The sequence below is a fragment of the Nyctereutes procyonoides genome, unplaced genomic scaffold (genome assembly GCF_905146905.1).
Source record: "Nyctereutes procyonoides isolate TBG_1078 unplaced genomic scaffold, NYPRO_anot_genome, whole genome shotgun sequence".
Lineage (NCBI taxonomy): Eukaryota > Metazoa > Chordata > Mammalia > Carnivora > Canidae > Nyctereutes > Nyctereutes procyonoides.
The window spans coordinates 60,968,372-60,980,568 of record NW_026575121.1 but is presented as its reverse complement, the minus strand read 5'-3'; the positions used below and the strand labels follow the sequence as shown (position 1 = coordinate 60,980,568).

The 12,197-nt window shown below is 54.6% G+C and overlaps 1 protein-coding gene across 1 annotated transcript in view; it reads right to left on the bottom strand.

Moving 5' to 3' along the window:
- TMEM255B (transmembrane protein 255B) overlaps window positions 1-12,197 on the bottom strand; it is a 34,327-nt gene that overhangs the window by 11,494 nt on the left and 10,636 nt on the right. Inside the window, exon 4 of the mRNA XM_055335887.1 lies at window positions 6,877-6,966. Coding sequence (XP_055191862.1) covers window positions 6,877-6,966 — 90 coding nt within the window. The remainder of the gene's footprint in view (window positions 1-6,876; window positions 6,967-12,197) is intronic.

Sequence of the window (12,197 nt, the reverse complement as noted above, 5' to 3'; positions counted from 1 at the left end):
ACTGGGACCTATTTTAGTCCCACCGACCACACAGCCTTAGTTTTCTAATGTATGACGACACCGAGACTACGTTTCTCTGGGGATAACCCTCACCTCTGCTGGGCTGGAGAGAGCCCCAAGTCCGGGTCACTGGGCCTAAGAAAATTGGCCATGGGCATGCAGAAAGACTGTTGACAAATTTTACTTCCTAACTCTTCCACATAAATCAACATTAAGACACCATGCATATTAATATCAGACTCTAAGTCACTAAAACTCAGTTAAAACCCCGTTGTCTCCTGCAGGGGTCAGCCCACTATACCCTCGGGCCATGTCCAGCCCACCACCTGATTTTGTAAATAAAGTTTTATTGGCACAAAACTATGCTCATTTGTCCACATCTGTGATTGCTTCTGTGCTTCGACAGCTGAACTAAGTAGTGGTGGCAGAGGCCACATGGCCACAGGCCTAGGGTGCCCCTGGCCCATTGCACTTGTGTCAGGGCAGGACCTGCTAAGCAGCTGTGAACAGAAGATGTGGGGCCGCCAGGAGGACGGGGACACTGTGCCCCTCACCAGTGTGGTGTGGTCAGCCCAACCACCAAGTGACCACTGTTCTGCCCACCCTGAGGGTGGACAAGTCCATCCTGAGCCCATTATTTCCTGTGTCTCCTGTCATAAACCAGAACCGCTTGTCTCGCAGCCCAGACAATCTGCCCGAAGGTCCTGCTGGGTAGCAATAGGTCGTTAGCTGCCAACAAATGTGCCAGCAACGACCTTCCGGACCCTGGGCACTGATGTTCCACTTCACAGGGCATCCAGCCAGCTTGGAAGGGGGAAGCCTGGCATAGCAGCTGGTGACATTCATGCCCTGCCTGCAAGGACAAATGGCTTCAGCAGATCCCACTGGTCTTAGAAAGGAGATGGGGCTGAGGGAGAGCACAGCTACCCTTTCACTCCCACGGCGCTGCCTGGGGTCCCCGACTTGGGAAACAAGCAGATTTGGAGGAAATTTCTCTCCAATACGTGCTGGGTGGGCGACGAGGCTGGCAAACACCCATGCACAAGGCAGGGCCGGGCTTTCCCTCCAAAGCCAGTGTTCCTGAGGCTGCCCACCTGGCCCCACCCTCGGGTCTCTGCTCAGAAGCCAGAGCGAGTGCTGCCGGCAGCAGGGAGACTGGGGCCTGGAGCGGAGCATGCAAGCCACACCACATGCAAGGCTGCAGTGCCAGAGCTGGGCTTGACTAGGAGGGGCGCTGATGCCCAGTGGGCACTGGCTGGGTCCCCAAGGCCCAGACACACTGTCACAGCTCCTAAGTGCTTCTCAGGCCAGCTGGATGCCAATGTTGAGGAGCCACAGCCCATGACGGGGTCCACCCCGCAGGCACAGGGGTCCAGAGGCCACCAGCAGATGCTGTGCATGCCTGGGTACCTTGGGGCATTGGTGCCATGTCCAGTACCGGGATCCTGCATCTGGGGGCAAGTTTTTCCACATCCTGGTGTCCTCTCACACCTTGTCCCCCAGTCATTGGCACCTTAAAGTCATAATTTGGGGAATTGCTAAAAGCCGGTTGCAAGTTTGTAGGAAAGAGCCTTGATGAATTGATTTTATCGTCTGTGGGGCAATCACCCCTGCCCCCCCGTCAGGCTGCACGTTTTAACCCAGAGACCCTGCTTCTTCAGACCCATGCTCACATCTTCCCTGATGCACACGCCCTGTGCCACGTCCATGTGCAGCTGGAGGGAAACAGAAAACCAGACCAAGGAATAAAGAAAGGTGTGGGGATGGGGAGTGGGCAGGGTGGCGGGCTCACAGGCGCGACCCCTTAGCGTCCAGGCAGCCTGAGCCCTCTGGAGACGCAGCACCCAGGAGCCGAGCCAAGCCCCTGACCCAGGAGGGTGAAGCTATGCACTCGGTCCTGGCAATTTTTAAACCTTTTGTTTGGAAGTAATTTCAAACCTACAGAAAATTGGAAAGAATCAATTACAAGGCAAACCCAGATTCGCTGAAGGTTACCACCAGCCAGTGCTGTGTGAACCTGTAAGGAGCTGGAGTCCACGCAGGACACAGGGGAGCCTCAGAGAAGGGCAGAGAGGGGCTGTCGGTCGGGCCCGCGGCAGACGGACGCTGGACCAGGCCCCTGTGCACCCAGGCCCTCAAGCTCCTGGGCCCCCAGCAGGCAGGACATGGGCCCGGCAGGTGCCCGTCCTCAGACACCACATCTCCTTCTCGGTGAAACACAGCAGACAGTGGCCCTGCGGTTAATAGACAGAAAAGCCTGGTCCGTGAAGCCCTCTGACCAGACAGCCCATGGTTCTCGTTTCAACGGAAAGAACGGGGTCTGCCCTGGAAGGGTGACTTCCTTGATCTGGCGACCCTGCAAGGCACGTGACTCTAGGGCATCTACCACCAGGACAGGAGCACCGCCCCTCTACTAGCAGGAAGTGTCCGAGCCCTCAGTTTGCGCCTGTGTTTCTCCAACTGCAAGGCCTGCAGCTTCTTACCTGAAGGTTCTCTGGGCTCCACAGCCCGTGGCCCTCTGAGCGGGGCGCGCGGCCCAGGGCCAGCCGTCTGGACACGAGACCTTTCCTGATCCTGCGTCCACGCTGCCTCTCCCGACGGCTCTGTGCCTGCGGCAGGATCCCAAGGCCAAGCTGCTCCACAGACCCCCTCGGGCACCTCCCTCACAGAACAAGCAGGAGACAATAGCGTTTCCCTGGCGCTTGACCTCAGGCGGGAACGTGCCGCCCACCATCGATCAACGCTGTGAAGAGCGTCCTTCCTCGGGCACGCTGGCGGGTCCCCGCAATTGCCGCTTCACTTGCCTTTGCTGGTAAGCATCTGCGTCTGTGTCTGTCGTGCCCGGACAAGCTGGAAGGGTGCGTGCAGGGTGATGCTAGCAGCCCTTCCACGTCGATGGGCAGGCCCGAGATCTGAGTCCTCACTTTGCCTGGATGATCCTCACCGGGGTGTGGGTCAGGGTCCACACCCCCTGGCTTGAGTACGGGTCTTCTTCTGCCAGCAGGTGGGGTCACAGGACCCGGTGACCACCTCTACAAACTGCCTGTCCTTCCTGGCTGGAGGGAGCTGAGCCACCTGAATGCAGAGGGGGCACTCACTCCGTGGCGGCGGGAATATCACATCGTCTCAAAATACGCTAAGTGTGCATTTAGAAGGAAAAGAACACGTGCTTTGAGAAGAGGCGTCTTTACACTGAGAAGCCATCCACATTCACGCTGAGGCCTTCAGGATGGTGCCTGGCTCAGGGCGCAAAGAGGCCGGCTGGCCATGAAGGCCTGCAGACCAGAGAGCTGGGCCCTGGTGGGAAGGACGCCCCCACCCAGGCCCTGCTCCAAGCCCCGTGCCCGCAGAGCCTGGCCGCCCCTGCCCCGGGCATGCTCCGCCCTCCACCCCATGAGGGACACTTCTCCACAGCATCACCTACAACCACCCCTCCTGGCGCCCTCGGGGCCTGAGGAGCGGAAGAGGCACCCCGGCCTCCCTGGACCAGGGACACCTGAGCCATGGTCACCCTAAGAGAAAACCATAACTGACTCTTTTTAGAGCAGGATGCCACTGTGTGGACAGGCCTCATGAACCCAGGAGACGCTTACCTGGAACAGGTGACCAGTTGGCACAAAATTCCGGCCAGGCCAGGGTGGACAACCTGCATCTGCCCAAGGTGGAGCCTCCACCAGAGAAGTAAGGTGACTCAACTGTTCTAAACTCTTTCCTACCGGCTTGTCACAGAGCAGACAGGCCAGAACCTGAGGGAGTTAACTTACTAGAAGCTGTTTTTTCTGCACACTGGGAACTAGCTCTACCCATTTTGGTGGGGGAAATGAAAATGTTCACAACAATTGTATTTGGAGCACCTGAGTGGCTCAGTGGTTGAGCATCTACCTTTGGCTCAGGGTGTGACCCCAGGGTCCCGGCCGGGACCGAGTCCCACATTAGGCTCCCTGAGGACAGTCTGCTTTTCCCCCCCTCTGCCTGTGTCTCTGCCTCCCTCTGTGTGTCTCTCGTGAATAAATAAATAAAATCTTTTTAAAAAATCGCATTTTGACTCCTGTCATCAGAAATTACATTATTCTCTGTGTCTGTTGGGAGAGAAATGGGTTTGTGCAGCAGACATGCAGCCTGGAGTTGCCGGCGGTGCTGTTCCCACCAACCAGTCACTGGCAGCCCCACAGCAGGCTTCATGCGGGGCCTCATGGGGTCACACACACACACCATCTGCCAGCTTCCAGGTCAGCCTGCTAACACTGCACCCACAAACATCCATCCCCCAGGCGCTTCTCAGAGAGTGGCACTGAGGGCACATGTGGTGCATCCTCCTTAGAAGGACTTGGGACACCCACCCCAATGGCACATCTTGAGCACAGAGACCTCTGTGCCCCCGCTCAAGGAGCCCTTGGTCTGTGCCGCCAGCTGGATGACCTGCAGGCACGACTGTCCAGCACCAGAGCACATGGTGGACATCACTGACCAGATTGGGATGGGAGTCAGATTCAGGATATGCTTTCTGTTCTAACCTGCAGAGTGCCAGAACCAGGACAGCAGATACTGGCCGGAGACTTGTAGTTTGAATGATCTTTCCAAAAATGAGACACAGGAATCTGAGACAAAGTATATAGAAACCCCTAAAAAGTTCTAACAAATGATGAAGATGCACAGGCACAGCCATGGGGCCCTGGCATCTATCCCTTCCAAGTACCTGCTGGCCGGGTCCACCCAGGGCCACTCGTGAGCCCTGCAAGGCGCTGCCCAACGTGCAGCCAGGGCTCTCCTGGGAGCTCTGCACGAAGGTTCTGTCCTGCTCTCCCTTCGCCTGCATCCATCAGCAAAGTCACAAACCACATTATGCAGAAGCAGAGGAGGGGTCACCACCACCACACACCCTGACCCCCCGTCAAGGACTTTGCTTGGCCCCAGAGAAGAACCCCCAGGCAGCACCCCACTCTTGGTACCAATTTATATCTTAGTCCACACAGTCTGCTGCCACAAAGATGCTATAAATTGAGGGTCACTGAGCAACAGACGTGTTTCTCACGGTCTGGCAGCTGGAAGTCCACAATCAGGGGCCCCGGATCCGGTGCCTGGCGGGAACCCATGTCCTGGTTCAGGGACAGCGTGGCCTCGAGAATGAGGAGCGAGCAAGCCCTCAGGTCCCTTCACAAAGTCTCCACCTCGTGACCTCCCAGAGGTCACGGCCTCATTCACCGTCACCTTGGGGGCTAGCTTTCAGACATGAGAATCTGTGGGGCATCCAGTCTGCCCTGACCTGACACTGCCACGGAGCCATGTGCTTGTTGGCAAGCTCCAAGGCCGCAGGGCAGTAGGAATGCAAAGTCCGTCGGCTCCTGGCCCATTGCTCCTCAGGCCGTGAAGGTCTGTTGAGGGGTCTCAGGGAATGACTGGCAGTTCACTGTCCTTTAGTAGGACAGGACACTGGGAGGTCAAGCGGACAGCAGAGGCAGAGTTAGCACCAGCCCCACCAGCTCTTGTGTCCAATCTCCAAGGTTAGAGGCCGCCACATATGACGGGCATCTTGTTTCAGGAGAAACGTGGGCCAAGGACAGGTCAGGCTTCCATCTGCCCAGTTTGAAACAAGGGCCATTTCCTGACATTACAGCAAAACTTTTCTAAACACACAAAAGGCTAAAAAAAAAACCCACATAATTTGACAATGGATTTTACATTTGCCTGTCATGTAGGAAGTTGAATTTGGATTCCAACTGAGATGCTGATGCTGGTGCCTGTGTGTGTGTGTGAATGTGTCAGTGTGCACGTGTGCATGCACATGAGTGTGTGTGAGTGCATCTGTGTACACGCATGCCCATGAGTATGTGCATACGTGTGTGTGTGCATGTGTGCATGTGAGTGTTGCATGTGTCTCGCCTTGACTAATTTTAGCATATTTTAATATTTTTATGCTCATCATCCTCATTGCTCTCATTTCTCTTTCATGTGGAACCTCTTTGCCACAAACAAAACAAGCCAGTGCTCTGAGCTGTGGCCACATGAGAGCCGCAGTGCCAGAGCGCGCACCCGGTACGGCTCAACCGTAAGGGACTACTGGGGGAGTCTTCCATCTCGGACTTTGCACCGTGAGGTAAGATGGAGGTAAACGCTCTCACAGCACCAGCCAGAAAACATTGTCACAATCTCTCCAGACACATATTTGAACTAAGATCTCCAGCAAGTGCTCAGGCAGCGGGTTTCTGAGCCGTGAGTGAGGAAAGTCATGTAGGAAGTTGAATTTGGATTCCAACTGAGATGCTGATACTGGTGCCTGTGTGTGTGTGTGAATGTGTCAGTGTGCACGTATGCATGCATATGAGTGTGTATGAGTGCATCTGTGTACACACATGCTCATGAGTGTGTGCATACATGTGTGTGCATGTGAGTGTTGCATGTGTCTGTGCCCATGAATGTGTGCATGCACTGTATATACGTGTGTGCACATGTGCACATATGTGTGTGAGTGTTCTCAGAGTATGTGCATGTACATGCACAGGACTCTGTGTATGCCTGTGCCTATGAGTGTGTGCACATGTGTGCATGCACATGAGAGTGTGTACACACCTGTATGCATGTGCATGCACATGAGTGCACTGTATGTGCACACATGAGTTGTCCACATGTGACTTGTGCATGTGTGTGCATGTGTATTCCTGCCCACACGTGTGCATGCTTGTGCATGGGCGTGCACGTGTGCTGAATCAGTTTTGCAGGGAATGAGGAAAAGCCAGAGAAGTAGAAACAGCATCTGGCAAACAAGTGGAGAGAGGAACCAGGAAGGTCTATGAGCTGAGTTCTGCCAAATGAACTTTTGTTTTTGTAGATGTTTCTAAACCCCCAACAGCGATGGAGAACAAAATGAGGAGAACTCACTATGTGCCGAGCTGCAAACATGCCGTCCACGATGGCACAGCAGAAGGCCGCCACCACGCCAAAGCTGATGAACACGATGGCCGCGAACAGCTGGGGCAGAGGGCAGAGAAGCAAGTGGGCGTTACATGCTCCCAACAACTGTTCTCCAGGACAAACCGCCCACAGCCCCCTGCTCCCGGAGCTCGTGGCCTGTCCGGCCCCTGCCCTGCCCGACACTCCCCTCCTGGGAGGGCTGCCTTCTTGCAGGTTGTCCACATGGCAGACAGGGAGCTTCTGGCGCCGGCTCCTCCACACGTTGCTCATGAACAAACTGACTATTGAACGGTCTGCAATTTCTCACTATTACAAACTCTGCAGCGAAGACCCTAATACATTGTGTCTACAGCTCTGGTTTCTGTGGGGGAATCTCCACAGGACAAACCCAGGAGTGCACAGATGGGACACATTTGGGTCACTGATTTTAGCAGCAGAGAAGCCACAAGGTCCCATAAAGAGGTTTCACCAGTTTGCACCCCAGCTCTCCAGCACCCGTGTCCTTATACCCAAACGATATTTCCTATTATTAATTGTTTAGACACTGCCATCTGATGCACAAAATAGGCTCACAGTATTTCCAGCTAGATTTCTATTAAGAACCTTTTCTTAGGTTTGTTGGCCATTTATTTAAATCCTTAAAACATATTTTGTGAAATAATTTTAAATTTACCAAAAAAGTAGCAAAAATAATACAAAGAAGTCCTCTGTGTCAACCCCTGAGATCCCCCAAGTATTAACACAGTCAAAACCACAGCCACACAAAAGACATGAAGAGAAATCTCACAGAGGAAGACATAGACATGGCCAACACGCACATGAGAAAATGCTCCACTCACTTGCCATCAGGGAAATACAAATCAAAACCACAATGAGATCCCACCTCACACCAGTGAGAATGGGGAAAATTAACAAGGCAGGAAACAACAAATGTTGGAGAGGATGAGGAGAGAAGGGAACCCTCCTGCACTGTTAGTGGGAATGTGAACTGGTGCAGCCACTCTGGAAAAATGTGTGGAGGTTCCTCAAAGAATTAAAAATAGACCTGCCCTACGACCCAGCAATTGCACTGTTAGGGATTTACCCCAAAGATTCAGATGCAATGAAACGCCGGGGCACCTGCACCCCGATATTTATAGCAGCCATGTCCACAATAGCCAAACTGTGGAGGGAGCCTCGGTGTCCATCGAAGGATGAATGGATAAAGATGTGGTCTATGTATACAATGGAATATTCCTCAGCCATTAGAAACGACAAATACCCACCATTTGCTTCAACGTGGATGGAACTGGAGGGTATTATGCTGAGTGAAGTAAGTCAATCGGAGAAGGACAAACATTATATGGTCTCATTCATTGGGGGAATATATAAAATAGTGAAAGGGAATAAAGGGGAAAGGAGAAAAAATGAGTGGGAAATATCAGAAAGGGAGACAGAACACAAGAGACTCCTAACTCTGGGAAACGAACTAGGGGTGGTGGAAGGGGAGGTGGGCGGGGGTGGGGGTGACTGGGTGACGGGCACTGAGGGGGGCACTTGATGGGATGAGCACTTGGTGTTATTCTATATGTTGGCAAATTGAACACCAATAAAAAATAAATTCATAAAAAAAAAAAACACAGCCACAGCTTTGTGTCCATAATCCTCTCAGGCAGGGAAGACCCATCATGTGTGTTTATTTACCGGGTCCAGGATCTGCATAAAGCCACTTAGAACGATGCACCTTTGTGAGGAGCAGGCTGTGGTCAGGACACATGCTCGTGAGCAGCTCTCCAGGTCTTTAGCCTTGGACATGTGCTCATGCCAGCCAGCTGATTCCCCAGGTCTCTCAGGGCAGTATGTTTGAGCCACTTCCTGACAGCATCAGGCTCACCGGTCACTGTTGCACCAGGCCTGCTCCCTCCCCATCCTTGAAACCTGAATTATTCACTGATTCCCTGAAGCCAGGAGCTGCTGAGATGCCACCTGGCTTGACACTGCAGGGGGAGGGATGGGCGGGAGCACCACAACGAGGAGCAGAGAAGGGCTGGCACCCTGGCTCATCCTAGACCCCAGCCCCACTAGCACTCAGTGGAAATAATCCCCCAACATTGCAAATCAGGGCTTCGTCTAAGTCCTTGGGGGTCTCTCAACTAGTGACTCTCGGGTCCTCGGGTTCCCCATCTGGAGACAGGTGCATGAGCACCTTGCATGAGCCTCCTTGGACCTGCCTCTCTAGTGCCATGGGCAAATGTAGCAAAACCAGTAGAGGTCCTCGGCTCTACCCGCAGTCTGACATTTCTGACATTTTATGATGAATTAACTGAGAGAATCTAAGGCCTCAGGGGGAGCCATGCGGAAAGCCCTGCCTGTTGTTCATCCAAACAAAAAGAAGAATCATCCAGCATCACCATGGCACTTCTAAAACCAACTCTTCCATACAGCAGCTCCAGCCTGCAGACTCTGCTGCGCTGGCACCCCTGCTCTGCACTGGAGGAAGCACAGCCCTGCGGGGACCCCCAGACAAGAGCTGGTGCCCTGTGAGGTCCATGGCACCAGGGGGCTACCCACTTGCCAGGCTGACCAGGGAGGTCCCCAGAGGGACATGGCTGGTCCTTGCCCAGCTCTAGCTTCCCGGGGAGGAAATGCCGAGCCCCCTCCTACTGGCCCAAAGCCCGAGGCTGCACCACCTCATTCAGCATCAGCTGGGAGGAGAGGCCAGTCAGGCCCCATCACTGCCCCCTGCTTCTGTGGACAGCCTCACGGCCCACACGGAAAGACTGTTGGCCAGAGGGGCTGAAGGGAAACAGGCTCGAGATGAATGAACCACCTTCAAGCCCAGAGTCCTCCTAGTCCCAACAGCTATGACATTATTGCCACCAGCAGGGAGGGCTGGCCACCCTCAATCTCAAGAGTGTGGGATGGAGCCCCGTGCCCCAGCACCAGGCCTCCCAAGCAGCTAGTGATCTCGGGAAGGGAGGCAAACTCTCTGACACAAATCCAAGGAGGGAGAGCCCACTCCTCCAGCGGATGCCTCCTGAGTACCTGCTTGATCCCAGACACCATGCTCACACTGGCCCATGATGCTCTCGAACCCTGGGCACACTGGGCCACAGACAGGCCTCACAGCCCGTGGCAGGAATTCTTCTATGTCTTCTACATCTGTCTCCCTCATCCCCAACCATCCCTCGGGCCACTCCTGCTGTCCTCAAGGACCTGGACTGTACCCAGCGATCACTCTCCTAAAGCCCGGTAGGGTCTGTGGCCAACCTGGCTACCGGGCTCTTGTCGAATGTGAGTGTCCACCTGTTCTGTGCACTGTGCACTCACCCCCAGCTCAGCTGTCAGCTGGGACATCCACCAAGCACTGGCCACTTGCCTGAGAAGCTGCCAGAAGTGACCCCACCCCTGACGCACTGATGGCCTCCTACCTCACTCGTGTGTCCAAGCAGAGTGCTGTCAGGACCTGCTGCCTCAGCAAGCTCATCACACACTGACTCAACGGCCCCTCAGAGAATGCCACGCTCCACGTGCTGGCCACACGACCAGCTCTGCCCCAGCAGTGGCCTGGACAGAGTCTCAGACAGCCAAGACACTTCCTATTACACCTCCGCCCAATTTCACCCAGAACTTCACAGGAAGCCCAGGATGTGCACTGTATTCTTTGCCGTTGCCTGCCAGCCCTAGGCTCTCCAGAGCTACATGCATGCCCTGGTTTGGTCTCATCCAAAATGTTCATCTGAACATTCTCATCGGCTTCCTGCTGGCCCTGCCTTCACCCACCACCCTTGAAAAGTAAAACCCAGTGCCAGCATCACTCTCCACACTGCATGGGCGGCTGCACAGATGGGCTGTGCATGGAGGCTGTCAGTTCCACAAGGACGGGGTAACTGGCCTCAGCACCCTGCCCGGGCCCCTTTTCTGGGAAGAGAGGAAGGTCACCTTCAGATCTCCACCGGGCTCACAGAGTTTACATTGCAACAGGGAAGGCAGATTAAAAACCAAACACCAATAGATAAAGTCAAGTTGATAATGTAGGAATGAGAGCAAAGAGTGGGGTGAGCTTGGCACCTGCTGGGAAGGTTGTCATTTGGGGGTCAGGCCTCTCATCCGGGGCATCAGACACATTCAGTGACTCAGGGCTGCCAAGGGGGTTGGGATCTGACTGGGCAAGGTGGTGCTCTCGGGTAGGGGGCAGGGGTCTGGGAAGGCCTGCCCTGGAGCTTGGGAGCCCTCTGCCTGCGGGGATGGACTGGAGCAGGTGGAAGGGGAACAGTTAGCTCCTGGGGACAATGACCCAGGCAAGTGATGACCAGTGTAGGGCCAGGAACAGCCAGGGGTGGTCTGAAGGGGGCACCTGGAGATGGTATGGGAGAGGCATAGTGGTCAGGCCTCAGGGTTCTGGAGAGAGTCTGCACTGGTGGAGGGGGCACTATTCCAAAGGGGCAGTTGGAGGGTGGCCCCTGGTGTGGGTAGAGGGGCTTAGTCAGACAGCCCAGGAGCATCGCGTGGACCAGGCCGGTGGGGACACTGTGGGCCAAGGAGAACATCACCAGGCCCTCACCAGGGAGCCCACAGGCAGCCCCAATCCCCAAAGCAGGGAGGCAGGATTCCTGGGCCATCCCTCAGCAGGTGTCCCCTATCCCCAGCTCCCTCGTCTCCAGGTATCCCTCATCCCCTTTGTACCCTCTGCCCCTGGCTGTGATTGGGAGACTCCTGCCAGGGACACTGCAGGCCCCGAGGCCCCACCATGGCGTGCATCCCCACGTAGCCCACCCTGCCTCCCCTACAACCCCAGGCTGAAGTTCGTGTGTCTTCCAACCATGTTCCCACCATCTGTACCTTCCTCTTCCCAACCACAAGGATGGAACTAGAAAATCATGGGTGGAAAGACAGAAAATCCAAACATCACACCCTGAAACAACCAATGGGTCAAGGAGGAAGTCAGCAGGGAAGCCATATACAGGTAGAGGTGACCGCAACGAGACAGAGGCACAGTGGAACCTGGCTGGGGGCACAGCCAAAGCTTGGAGGGATCTGACCACAGTAAACATGCACTGAGAAAGCAGACAGACCTTCAATTGGCCGCCTGATGCCCAAATGAACTGGAAAAAGAACAGACTAAACCCGAAGGCAGTGAAATACAGGGAATAATGGTGGTTAATGCAGAGAGAAGACTCAGGAAGAAAAATAAGATCAGTCAACGCTCCTGGAAGTTGGTTGTTCAGAAATGTGAAATCTATAGCTGAAGTAAGAGAACAAGCAAGAAAAACCAGATACCTGAAATCAGAAATGAACCTAGAAACATT